This window comes from Perca flavescens, chromosome 1, assembly GCF_004354835.1.
Source record: "Perca flavescens isolate YP-PL-M2 chromosome 1, PFLA_1.0, whole genome shotgun sequence".
Taxonomy (NCBI): Eukaryota; Metazoa; Chordata; class Actinopteri; order Perciformes; family Percidae; genus Perca; species Perca flavescens.
Genome location: NC_041331.1, coordinates 19887786 through 19901650, shown reverse-complemented (window position 1 = coordinate 19901650; position 13865 = coordinate 19887786). Strand labels below are relative to the sequence as shown.

At 39.9% G+C, this 13865-nt stretch overlaps 1 protein-coding gene across 1 annotated transcript; it reads right to left on the bottom strand.

Moving 5' to 3' along the window:
- Positions 1-1111: 1111 nt before the first annotated feature.
- mrpl16 (mitochondrial ribosomal protein L16) lies at positions 1112-6017 on the bottom strand. The gene is made up of 5 exons (XM_028585725.1): positions 5761-6017; positions 5303-5374; positions 4544-4692; positions 1828-2121; positions 1112-1520 (listed from the first exon to the last, which is right to left on the bottom strand). Exons 1-5 carry the CDS (start codon positions 5828-5830, stop codon positions 1329-1331), a joined length of 777 nt encoding a protein of 258 aa, XP_028441526.1. The 5' UTR covers positions 5831-6017; the 3' UTR covers positions 1112-1328.
- Positions 6018-13865: the final 7848 nt, after the last annotated feature.

Here is a 13865-nt window from a genome sequence, read left to right as displayed (position 1 = left end):
CAAGACCCGCCCTTCAATAGCGTTCACACACTACTATTGGCCAGGCGTCCATGCTTACATGTACAGGTCCTATCCCCTAACCCTAACCTTAACCACTCGAGGTGAAATGCCTAACCCCAACCAATCGAGCTGCTTCGTAGGGCGGGTCTTGGCGTGGCCATAGTGGGATTCGTAATTTTGCTACCCGGAGTAGCGCCTGACAGGCTGTCAGGCTAAAATTACATTACCAAGGCCAAAAACGCCACATAGGAATGCTTCCATGTTCACAACAATTAAACGTATTAATTCATTAACTAATCGGCAAATATTTTTTACAGTCACTGGAGGTATCGCAGGGCATAGAGGCATGGATGTTTTAGCATAGAGGACTCTACTGTAGTGCAATTTTATTTTATTTTTTTCAGGATGTAGGGTATTTCTCAAAATGTACCTATTCATGATTTACCTAGTCTAAAAACCATCTCTGAATAAAATATAAATGTAAAAATGTTGCAACAAATACTTTCTTAGGGCAACCTGCACTAAGTAGACAGTAGTTTACAGTTGTGCCATATTCTTTCCATTTTTCATTTTTATGGACTTTTGTCTTTCCTATTTTTTTAATCTAATATATTACTTTATATTTACCAGTAAATTAACGAATCAGATTGGAATTCCACATTAAACCTATAATCACTTGATACACCTTGGTCTATTGATAACATTGTTATGTCGGTTTGGTTTCAACTTTCAAAAAGGCGTGTGTGCCAATAGTATAGCATAGGTTAACCGATGAGTAGTTGTCTAGCAACCACTTGTTGTGACGTGAATGCAATGGAGGGGAGGGGAGGGGGCGCGCGCACATCAAGAGTGCCACATCTAGTGGCTGAATGTTATCAGAATCAGGTGTTGGGATGTTATCAATTGCAGCTTTCAATAGAACCAGGACTCTCCATTCAACCCATTATACAATTTACAATAAAGAGGGTAAATAATTATGCAATCAACTATTTTCAGTTTTTTTTATTCGTTTCTAATTTTGTCAATTCTGTAGAGTTGTTTTCACTTCTTTTGTACATCTTTTTGCAGCTAATTATTAGATATTATAACAATTCTTGAGCCGCCACGTGAAACCAATATACATAATCTAGTTTATTCATATTTTAAGCAGAAAAAGGAAAAGATATTCCTTAAGTAAAATGTCAAAATCACTGATATGTTTGCATTAAAAAACAAAAATGAAAAAAAGATTCCGAAATATAACTAAACATTTTGGTTGCTTTTTCCCCCGGTGTGGTCTGGATGGTGTTACAGGATGACACGGTGTCGGTTTCTGTCCCTCAGGTCTGTCACACCCTCCACGGGAGGTGAAATTTGCCTGTGAAGCGTCCGTGGTTTTGCAGGTCAAAGGGGCTGAGCACCTTCCTGATACCCAGCATGTTGCTCTGCGCTATCTCCTTGAACGTCCAGGGATTCTGATTATTCTGCTCCATATCAGCCTGCTTCTTTTGCAGAGCTGCTAGGCTCTCTCTGCTCATCACCTGAAATAAATACATAGGAATAACATATTGTAAGAGGAAAAACGTCGAAATGTCCAAAGTGCAACCATTGCAAATCAATAACAAATTAAAGTGATAAATTGTTGCGCATAACATTTTAATTCCAACAATAACACGTTCAAAGATTTAGCTTTTTATTTTTGTCATTTGCAAAAAAGGTTGTGTGCACAACAATGTGCAATTATGTAGTCATCACTTTTTGACCTCAGTACTCAAATTACATTATTCAAAACTTTCAGAATGTATTAAAATTAAGACAGCAACTGGCAAAGTATATACTGTTACCCACCTTGGCAGGGAAAGGTAGTTTCTTTGCCACTTCAGTCAAGATATGCTCAACCTCCCCCAGCTCCACCTTTCCTCCCACTTCCACGATTAAACGACCGTAGCGGACAGGTGTCACATAGTGGTCGATGGCTCCCTTGCCCCCACCCATGCGCTGACCCAAACCTTTACGTGTGACGGGTTTATATGGGCCATTGATGCGCCAGCGGGCAAATGTAGTCCGGGAATCCATCTTGCGGTTGATGGTTAGACGTATCATCTCTATGTGACCCCAATGAAGGTAGCCCCCTCCCATGGCCTGAGCACCAGAAAGAGAAAGAGAGAAAGAGGAAAGTCACTTTTAAATGCCATTGTTTGACTAACCACTATTTTTCACTTGTGTGAGGAAGAAAGCTAGATGGAAAAATAAAGTTGTTGGTGATTTCCCTAAGTCATAAGTGATATTGTTCTTGACACAAGATTGGATTTTTTATATACAGTGGGGGAAATAAGTATTTGACCCCTTGCTGATTTTGCAGGTTTGCCCACTTACAAAGAATGCAAAAATCTACAATTTTAATCATATGTACATTCTAACAGTGAAAGACAGAATCCCAAAGAAAATTCCAGAAAATCACATCATATGAATTTATTAAAATTGATAACCATCTGATGAGGAAAAACAAGTATTTGACCCCCTGGACAAACAGCAAGTATTCTGGCTCCTACAAGCCAGTTAGTCTTTCTTTAAGACACAGCCCCAATCCGAACCAATTATCTACATCAAATACACCTGCCTCACCTCGTTACCTGTATAAAAGACACCTATCAACACCCAAACAACCAGCATCCAACATCACCACCATGAGCAAGACCAAAGAGCTTTCTACGGACATCAGGGACAAGATTGTTGATCTGCACAAGGCTGGGATGGGCTACAAGAGAATCGGAAAGCAACTTTGAGAGAAAAGATCAACTGTCGGTGCAGTTATCAGGAAATGGAAGAAGCACCACACCACCGCCAACCTCCCTCGGTCTGGGCCTCCACACAAGATCTTGCCTCGTGGGGTGTCCCTGATCATGCGAACGGTGAGGAATCATCCCAAAACCACAAGGGGGGAACTGATGAATCAACTGAAGGCAGCTGGGACCACAGTTACAAAAGAAACGGTTGGTAACACACTACGCCGTCATGGATTGAAATCCTGCAGCGCACGCAAGGTCCCCCTGCTCAAGAAGAAACATGTACAGGCCCGCATGAAGTTCGCCATTCACCACCTGGACGACTCAGAAGAGGCCTGGAAGAAGGTGATGTGGTCAGATGAGACCAAAATAGAACTTTTTGGCCTCAACTCAACTTGTCGTGTTTGGAGGGCAAAGAACACCGAGTACAACCCAAAGAACACCATCCCCACCGTCAAGCATGGTGGTGGCAACATCATGCTTTGGGGATGTTTTTCAGCCAAGGGACGGGACAACTCCATCGTATTGAGGGGGAGGATGGACGGGGCCATGTATCGTGGAATTCTGGACCGACATCTCCTTCCCTCAGTGAGAGAGCTGAAGATGGGTCGAGGATGGGTGTTTCAGCACGACAACGACCCTAAGCACACCGCCAAAGCAACAAAAGAGTGGCTGAAGAAGAAGCACATCAAGGTTCTGGAGTGGCCTAGCCAGTCTCCAGACCTGAATCCGATTGAAAATCTTTGGAGGGAGCTTAAAATTCGAGTTGCCAGGCGACAACCTCAGAACCTGAATGATTTGGAGGCTGTCTGCAGGGAGGAGTGGGCCAACATCCCTGCCGAAATGTGCACAAACCTTGTCACCAACTATAAAAACCGTTTGACATCTGTGCTGGCCAATAATGGCTTTTCTACAAAATATTAACATGCTGTTTGACCAGGGGGTCAAATACTTGTTTTTCCTCATCAGATGTTTATCAATTTTAATAAATTCATATGTGATTTCCTGGAATTTTCTTTGGGATTCTGTCTTTCCCTGTTAGAATGTACATATGATTAAAATTGTAGATTTTTGCATTCTTTGTAAGCTGCAAAACCTGCAAAATCAGCAAGGGGTCAAATACTTATTTCCCCCACTGTGTGTGTGTGTGTGTGTGTGTGTGTGTGTGTGTATATATATATATATATATATATATATATATATATAGAAATGCTGAATCACAGTTCTTATACAGACTAGCTGTCAGATATCACCAAACAGAACTAACCACTACAGCTTTTTTTTGGGTGGCATTTCTGCTTTTATTTGATAGGAAAGCTGAGATATGAAAGGAGAGGGGGGGGTCGGATTCGAACCCTGGACCTTCTGCGTCGAGGCATAAACCTCTGAATATGTGCGCCCGCTCTAACAACTGAGCTATCCTGGCCACAACAATTCCAAATTTTACTGAACAATTAATTGTCTCAGAAATAATTGTGATTACCAATAGAATTGACATATAAATTAAACTTTTGAATGAATCCCAGTATACATCTTTTGGTTATATCACTTAGGTGACCCAGATGTACAATTACAAGTTACAAGTACACAGCCTATGAAGTAAACCACGCCTCTTTATTATCATCATATTATAATTTTTTCTTAAAATTAACAATAAACATCAACAGTCATTCCCCTCAGGATCTTAGCTAATTTTGCAATTAATTGCAAGTGCAACAGAGATTATGCAAAATATTATGATTAGACAATTATGTAATAATTGTTACAGGCCTACTCACCACAATAGCGTACTGTCCTGTAGTGAAGCCATTTGCTGCCCTCGCTGGGCCTTGGATATCTCGTAGCTTCTTCATCTCTTTCTTGGCCTTTTTAAAGTTAGGCACCTTGTTCATAAACTTCAGTTTGGGTTTCTCTGGCAGCACCAAATCTTCAGAGATAAAAACAAGAATGAGCAATCATAAAATGTGTCTACTTTCCTACCACAGGCAATACAACTTAACACTTCATCACTGAGTGAGACAAGACTAATATACATCACAATACTGCACTCTAAGTGCAACTTGCACAAACAAAGGTTTTACTTTACATCTTTATAAATATTATTTAAGTAGTTGTACATTTGTATTCCCAATTTGTATATATGTTTGTACATTCTTTCCTTTGTATTTTTTTATCTTTATTTTTTTAAATATTTGTTCTTGTATTCTATCCCATTTAATTATTTCTTGTATATTCTGTATGTGTGCTGTGTGTCTGATATTTTGTTGCTGTAGCACTGAAATTTCCCAATTTGGGATCAATAAAGTCTATCTAATCTAATCTAAACAACATACAGAATTAGACAAACATTTTAACAATCCAAAGACTGGACCATGGACAGAGGCCTTTGGAACTCTATATGGAGTGTTTTTCCTCACATCTTCCCCTCTACTGTATACATATAATAATGTTATGTGTGTCATAAAATAATATAGAAACAAAAAAAATGGAAATTGCTTAAAAATACACAAGACAAAGACAAGAAGACAAATGATTACCACTGTAGTCTGGAGGGATTTCATGTGTCTTCAGGCCAGCAGCTAGGACTTTCAAGTGGCTGTGTAAAAGACCTGTGGAACAATAGGGCACAATACGGAATTGTCATGTATTACTGCTAATAGACTACTACTAAATTTAAATGTGCGAATTGGAACAAATGTTTCTTCAAGCCGAAGGCAGAGAGAAAGTGACTAAGTGATATATGATATGATATGATATATATATATATATATATATATATATATATATATATATATAATTTTGGCAATCTCAGAAATTTACATCAATGATTATTAATGTGTACGGTCCCTGTAAAACCAACCAGTGAATAAATATATACAAAACACGCAATATGATGAAAAAAATGAGCGAGCTTTTGTTACCTATTGTTAACGTAAATGTCAGTATAACGTTAACTGTTAGCTAGCTAACTTGTGTTAACGTTAACGTTAGCTACCTTGTTGGTGACCGTGGGTTCTACAGATACCGGCCAATCCGCCGACAGCAGCCTTGATGAAGGAAAACATGATGTTAACGTTGCAAAGGACACTATAAACACCAAACTGACACTTCGTGTGGCCGATATACAAACATTCCAAGGCGGTTAACTAATTAAACTGCTATGAACACCCTGAACACCATGCTCTCTACAAGGCATAGGTACAAGGTCGGTGCCATTGCTGTATTGCTTGCTTCTTTAGTTTTGCCAGAAGAAGAGACACTTCCTGTATGTAAGTGTTTTTCACAATAAAAGACTCATCATCTTCTTCTTCTTCTTCTTCTTCTTCTGTTGGCTTTCCGGCAGACTAGATGCCTCGTGGCATATTGCTGCCTCCCATAGGACATTTTATGCACCAGTCAAAAGTATTGTCAGCTTCAGTGGAGTAGTCCTGTCGCAGAGATGTAATCCATGACGGCTTCCACTATCTCACATTTATATGCAGGGGGATTTAATAAGTCTCTCAATGTCATGTGCTGTTTTTTCTTAATGACTCACTCAGATATCCCAACACATACCCTTAACTCAATTTCTCTTTTCAGTGCCATTTTAGCTGCCTTATCTGCTGTCTCATTCCCCTCTACCCCAACATGAGCAGGCACCCACAGAAATCCCACCAATCCTCCAGCCTTCTCGATCTTATACAATAGAGCCATCACTTCCATAACCAGGTCTGGCCTGGGTCCCCATTTGCTTCCTATCAGAGTTTTTAAAACTGAAGCCGAATCTGAACATATGACTGCTCTCCTTGGCACCACTTCCTCCACCCACTGTAGTGCCCAAATTATAGCTATTAGCTCTGTTGTATAAACCGATACCCCGTCAGACAGTCGTTTGAGCTGTACAATTCCTAGTTGAGGAATATAAAAAGCAAAGCCAGACTTCCCAGTTTGTGGATCTTGAGATCCATCTGTGTAAATCTGAAGATAAGACTCCCAATGCTCACCCAGCCTTTGTTTAACCAACCCCAGACATAAACCACCTTCAAGATGTTTTAAGTTTTCCAATATACTGAAGTCTATGTCTGGGGTGGGCAGCATCCATGGCGGTATAACTGCCCAGTACACCTGTGGGGCCACACCTGCCTCTCCCAGTCCCAGTTTCTCCACCTTTTTGCTGATGTTAAATAAAAAACACTCTTTCTTCCTTTTCTCTGCTGCCCACTCCCAAGCATTATTCCGAACTGATTTTGTTGGGTGCTCTTCTTTGTATCCCCACAATTTAACAACATACTGCATTGCCAGTTTCTCTCGTCGAATTGACAATGGCATCTCCCCCATCTCAACCAGTAAAGCTGGAACTGGGGTTGTACGAAGAGCCCCACAACATATCCTCAGAGCCTTGGCCTGTATTACATCCCGTTTCTTTAAGTGTGATTCAGCTGCTGTTCCATAACAACCATAGTCTAGTCTTGACCTTATCATTGCTCTGTAAATCATTAGTAGCAAATCCCTGTCAGCACCCCATGTACTACCTGACAGGGAACGCATAATATTTATCACTTTCTCACACTTGTTAATAACATTATTGATCTGTATTCCCCATGTTAGTCTCTCATCAAAGTGCACACCCAGGAATTTGAAATCTTTAACCCTTTCAATTGCTTGTCCATACATAAACAAACCATTACATTCACTTTTCTTGTTGCCAAATCTACATCATCTACATATTTAGATTTATCCAGTGATATTTTAAATCCCTACTTTTCACCCCAGCTAGTTATCCTGTTTAGGGCTACCTGTATTTGTTCAATAGTTTGATATTTCTGCCCCTTTTCCAGATGGTCCTGTCATCTGCATACAGGGAAATTCCATAACTGGTCCCAATATCCTGAAAAATATCATTTATCATAATGTTAAATAGAAGTGGACTAATCACACTGCCCTGGGGCGTTCCATTTTCCACCTTTGTACCATCAGAAAAAGAATTTCCCACCCTGACGTGTATACTCATAAAAAATCTTGTATCCAATTAAGCATCCGCCCTCTGATTCCAGCCTCATAGAGCTTTATAACTAGCCCCTCTTTCCATAACATGTCATAGGCCTTTTCAATGTCAAGAAATACTGCCACTAGGGCTTCTTTATTTACCATGGCTTTCTTAATATCGCTGTCAAGGGAAAGCCCAGCATCCATGGTACTTCTCCCTCTACGAAAGCCACTTTGTACAGGAGTAAACCATCTATCCTTCTCTAATTTATACATTAATCTGACTGTAACCATTCTTTCCATTACTTTACATAACACTGAAGTAAGTGCAATAGGCCTATAAGATCCTGCCTTAGATGCGTCTTTGCCTGGTTTTAATATTTGGACCACCACTGCTTGTTTCCAGGAGCTAGGAAGAGTTCCCTCTTGCCATATATAATTGATCAACGACAGAAATTCTTCCAACACTAGATCACTCAGTTTATTAACTAGATCATAGCTAATACCATCCTTTCCTGGAGCTGTAGATCTCCCTTTACCTATTGCTCTATGCAGTTCTTCTAATGAGAAAAAGACATTACAAATATCAGAATTATCTTCATTTACCTCTAGTTTAAACCTGTTTGGCTCCAAAGTCTCATTTCGTTTTCTTATACCTTCCTCGCCAATATTAGCTCCACTGTGAACAGCTTTACATTTATTTTGACACATTTTAGCTTTATCCAAATCACTTGTAGCAAACATGCCCTCCTCCTCTAACATTGGCATTTTCTTTATCCTAATAATTCCTGACATACAATGCACTACCCGCCATATTTCCGTTACTGACGTCTCTACCCTTAGTTTGCCACAGTAGTTCCTCCAGCACTCTTTTTTTGCAATCTTAATCACTCGTCTTGCCTTAGCCCTAAACCTTTTGTATTCTATTGCATTATACTTTGTCGGGCCCCTTCTTAATTTTCTATAAGCCAAGTTCCTATCCCTCACTGCTTTATCACATGCCCTATTCCACCATGGGACACTCACTTTCGCTTTATGGCTTTTCTTTAAAAGGAATGCATTCATATGCTCTACTTAATATTATTGAACATAAACTATTGTTCCACTCATCTATCGTTCCCTCCCCATTTACGTTATCAAGGCCACTATCACATCTGCTAGAGAACTTCCCCCAGTCTGCCTTGTTATAATTAAAATATTCTGGTCTTGCTTGCTCTTCAGCTAACAAAGTTTTCCCAAACCTCAAAAGTATTGGAAAGTGATCACTGCCCATTCTGTACCTATCCATAGAATCCCATTCCCCTACCCTTGCCAATTGACTGGACGCCATTGCTAAATCTATACATGAAACTGCCCCGGTCTTAATTTCAAACCTAGTTGGGCGGCCATCATTCACACAAACCAACCCATGCCTGTCCATAAAATCCTCCACTGTTCTCCCATTATTATCTTTCATTCTACTACCCCAAAGAGGATTATGCGCGTTAAAATCGCCTACCCATATAACCGGTGCCTCTATTTGTTCCATGACCTCCTCCAGTTCTACCATGCTGATTTGCAAGCACGGATTATAAAAATGTACTACATTTACCCACCTATGCTCTCCCCATACCCTCACCACCACACACTCTAGAGAAGACTCAATTTCCAACCTCTGGTACAGCACATCAGATCTTACAAATGTTGCACACCCTCCTCCTGATTTTTCCTTTCGATCCTGTCTACACGATTCATACCCTGGCACCACAAAGTCTAAACAAGGTTTGAGCCATGTTTCCTGAACACACAATAAAGCTGGTTTGTACTCTCCTTTAAATACATCCACAAATTCTGCCCATTTGCAATTAGACTCCTTGCGTTCCATTGCAATATGTAAAACATCAACAGATTAATTATCATCATATTCATTCTTATTCATTCCCACCTCTTTACCTTTGTCCTCACTCCTACCTATGGGCCCCCTTCCCCTCTCTCTCCCTCTCTCCTGCTCCACCATCTTCTGTCTCATGAACATGTGCAACTCCTCTGGGTCTAGTTCTACCTCCTCAAGAAACCTTTCAGCAGCATCTACCACAATCTAAATTGCATCTGATCTCTTGGTTATATTTCTAGCTGCCCATATCACATCTACCATAAATGCAAGAAGTGGTTTCTTTTCCTGTATCTGCACTATTCCCCTTTTATTCAGCAGTGCAGGGACACTGGTCCCCACACTTGTCCCCCCTCTGGTCCCCTCTGGCCTGTCAGCTACCCCTGAGCCCTTCACTTTCCCCAACGCCTCTGCATAAGACATGATCCCTCCAGCTCTAACCTTTTCCACTTCCACAGCGGTTATATGACACCCACATCCCTTGAAGGAAGTTATATGGTTACCACCACAATTACAACACTTTGTTTCCACAACCTGTCACTGCGCCAAGTCATGATCTTCCCCACACTTTCCACATCTCCTATTCCCTCTGCATGCAGCTGCCACATGTCCAAACCGTTGACACTTGTAGCATCGCAATGGAGGACGTCTGTACTCTCTCACTGGGAAACTCATATACCCCATGTATACTCTTGTTGGCATGGTTTCTTGCTTAAAGATAAGCAACACAGCTGGGCCATTTTTTGAAACCTACAGGCAGACTCAATCTCAGCTCCCTGTAAATGCTTAACTATGTCACTCTCAGTAATGTCAGAGCTAATGTATATTACTCCCTTAACATCTCTACCTGTAGGAACAAAGCATTCAATTGACCTATTCATTAGATGGCGGACTTTCATAGCACTTGTTCTTTGGCCTTCTGTTTTGCAAAAAAATCTGAAAATTTCCATTTCTCAACATTCTCACATTAAGTATACTTCCCATTTTATCCTTTATGTCATCAGACAGTCTGAGGGGGTTTACAGCTTTATCACTCTTATCTTTCAATTTAGCAACAAACATAAATCCTCCTTCATCATCAAGTTTTGACATATTTCTATGGTCTTGGTCCTCGTCCCCCTCACTTGATCTATAAGACCTGTCCCTTTTCTTGCCATCTTCATTCTGTCCATTAGGACCATTACCCTTCCTCCTTTGGCTACCTCCCGAAGCCATCCCAACGGTATCCCTTCACCGGGGAGCCTTGGTTGGATTCAGTCCAAAACCTACTAATAGTCCGTAAACGTAGACTGCCGTAGCTCCAAAAAGTATAAACTCGTCAATAGTAGGCCTAAACGCTGATTCAAACCGACCGCCGCTAACGCTTCCTGATCCGTCACTCCACGGTCGCCACGGTCGCCATGCTCAGCCACGTCCACACCCCGACTCTCCAACAAAAGACTTATCTCTACATCTCTTCTATTTTGAAATGCCAGACCAAACGTCAGCTAGTTCTGCCAGCAGAACTCGTTGAGGCCATACTAAAATCGATGTGTGCATGGTCTGGATGTATAATAAAGTGTGTAAGACACAATTATTTATTTTCATAGCCGTGTTGAATACTCGATTCTGATTGGCCTTACCGAATGGTTATCCAGCCGATGCCACTATTTGAGCTAGCCCCTGTACCAAACGACAGATCTCTGTTTCTCTGTAAGAGCAAAACAAATATGAGCTAATAGTGCTCAACAATAATCTATTATTATTATTATTATTGTATTATTGATTTTATTTTGTATCATTTATAGACTTAGAACCAGGTCAAACTCTGTTGCACTAATGTGGTTTAATATTTGAAATGGATTCAAAGCAAATAACCTGGCTAAACTTTAAAGGACAACATTCTTCGAAAATCCATCAGATTTTTTCTTCCAGTGTTAAAATCAAAATAAAACTATAAAACCAACACAACCCAAGAGTTCAATTGAATGTGTGAATAAATTCACTGAATACCATATCAGTTAATTGCTTTCCAAGGATTAGGGAAAAGACATTTTTGGAATTTATATTTGCATATTGTTTTTGCATTTGACTTTTACTTGAGGGGACGGGATAGCAGTCAGCCCCTCTACCTCATTACTACAACAAGCCAAGAGAGAGGAAAAGACAACAATAATCATGCCAAAACACAAGTGGGAATTACTTTTAGGTGTGAAATGGGAAACTGAGACTCCAGAGTTGATATACAGTTTCATGTTTATTAAAATGGGACGGATTTACAGTTTGTACACTCCATCCACATTGGCATTGATTTAGAAAGCTCAAACAAGTACAAATGCAATATATACATACATTTATAAAATACAATAGTATTTTTTTTTCATTATTTGAAGTGATGGTTATGAGGCCTTTTAAGCAAGCTACACTTGAACTGTTCAGTCAGAAAGATGCCGTGGATAAGCGGAGTCAAGCCTACAGAATCTACAATATTCAGATCTCCATGTTAGAAAAATAGTCTCGTGCGCACAAAAGTTCCCTCACAGAAATGTGTTGCAATTACAGAAGGCTATAGAATCAACAGCACAGGCACCAGAGAAACGAGCAGAACACACATCATGAGCACAGAGGAGTTAAAGAATGTCGGACAATTGGGATCTCCGTTCCTTTGGTTTTTGCTTCTGTTGGGTTATCACGTTACATTACAAACTGGCAACGCTACAGACCAATTTTCTCTTTTTCAGAACTAAATTGAATGAATATATTGTACAGACTGTAGTGTGTAAAGAGTTAGGATTCTTTTACACATGTTCTGATCTTAGAGAGTTATACCTGTAAATCTGAATGGGCACCTTCAGTGAGAGACAGACAGTGGCACGTCTCTAGGCCGAGAGACAAGTGTTATGAAAACATGGTACACGATGACTCAACTTTATAGTGCATTATGTGTACAGCAGCTTTTGTCAGGGTTTTCTCTCATTGCTCCGTTATGAAATTCACGCTGCCACCTCAGGTAACAATTTTTCAAAGCGAGATAGACAAAAACATCTTTTCAGCAAAGCTTCATCTCCGGGGCAGACATTTAGGAATATTCCCTGATTTTTTGTTTTGTTTTACTGTTCACACGATTTAGCAACACAAACACATTATGCACTTGCCATTAGTTATGTCTGTGAGAAACACTTATGAGGTCAAAACTGCCCTTTGTTATCCGACATGTACACTTAATTCGGAAAAGATTGAATGGATAAAGTGGCGTTCTGCGATGACAAACCTGTAAAGAATTATGGGACGTCTCCGTGATATCATTTTGTTTGTTTCCGTTATTAAGAGGGGTGTCATGGTGAAAAGGTTGAAGCCATAACTCCAGCAGTTATGAGAACAGATGTATCCACATCAAGCCACATGTTGTTCTTGGGCCATCAGAGCTGTGGATGATACAGGTTTTGGTTTCTCTTTATTTCCAAACATTAAGAAAAATTTTAGGAGTTATGTGCAGTGCAATATCATGCATGATGAGACGGCAGTTTCCTTTGATAATTTGTTACTTTTGTTAGGAATGTGGTAGAAATTCATCCTCTTTCACGTCACCCATCTTTGTCGTGCCAGTCCTGTACATTTTCATCATTCTGAAGATTCTATAATAGCACAGTTGACTGTCAAAGCATTTCCTTTTAACCAAGACCAGAGTATGTGTTAACGGATTGTGGTGTGGTGTCGAAAATACGGAACAGTTTGGAGGATTTGTTCCAAACAGCTTAATAAGTGCGTATATATATATATAACCATTATTTAAAAAGCATACTGAGGTCATTTAGTAGAATGATAAAGAATACCATAAAGTAATGTCCATTATGTTAAACCTGTAGTTCATTTAATTTGTTTTAAACATTTTACAAATTACTGCCATTTTGTGGTCAGAATACTTTTTTACAGCTTAAATAAAAATGAACACGTCTCTCACATCACAATATGTAAGCTGTGAAAAAAATAACTTAATAACCCACAGTAATGAGGATGATGAATTACAATTATCTCAGGTTTGGAACTAATTACCACCCGAAGACTTCATGCGTCAAATCTCATTTTAATAATAGAAATCTGGACGTGGCCCTTCTAAATATTATTCAAGTTTGCCGCTGACTGACGTGTTTTGCGTGGTTAGGATTTGAATTCACTTTATCGGTATCACTGTCTGTTCCCTAGACAAACAAATGGATCTATGAGAGCAGGCAAGCGCTGAAGATCCATCTCGATTTATTTCATTTGTTACTCAAAACCAGACAAAG

Bases quoted from the DNA above. Each gene is read 5' to 3' on its own strand.
- mrpl16 (XM_028585725.1), bottom strand. From the start codon at position 5,830: ATGTTTTCCTTCATCAAGGCTGCTGTCGGCGGATTGGCCGGTATCTGT. The intron at 4,693-5,302 runs GTAATCATTTGT...TTATCTCTGAAG, and splicing joins AATCCCTCCAGACTACAGTG to ATTTGGTGCTGCCAGAGAAA. The intron at 2,122-4,543 runs GTGAGTAGGCCT...TCTGGTGCTCAG, and splicing joins CAGGACAGTACGCTATTGTG to GCCATGGGAGGGGGCTACCT.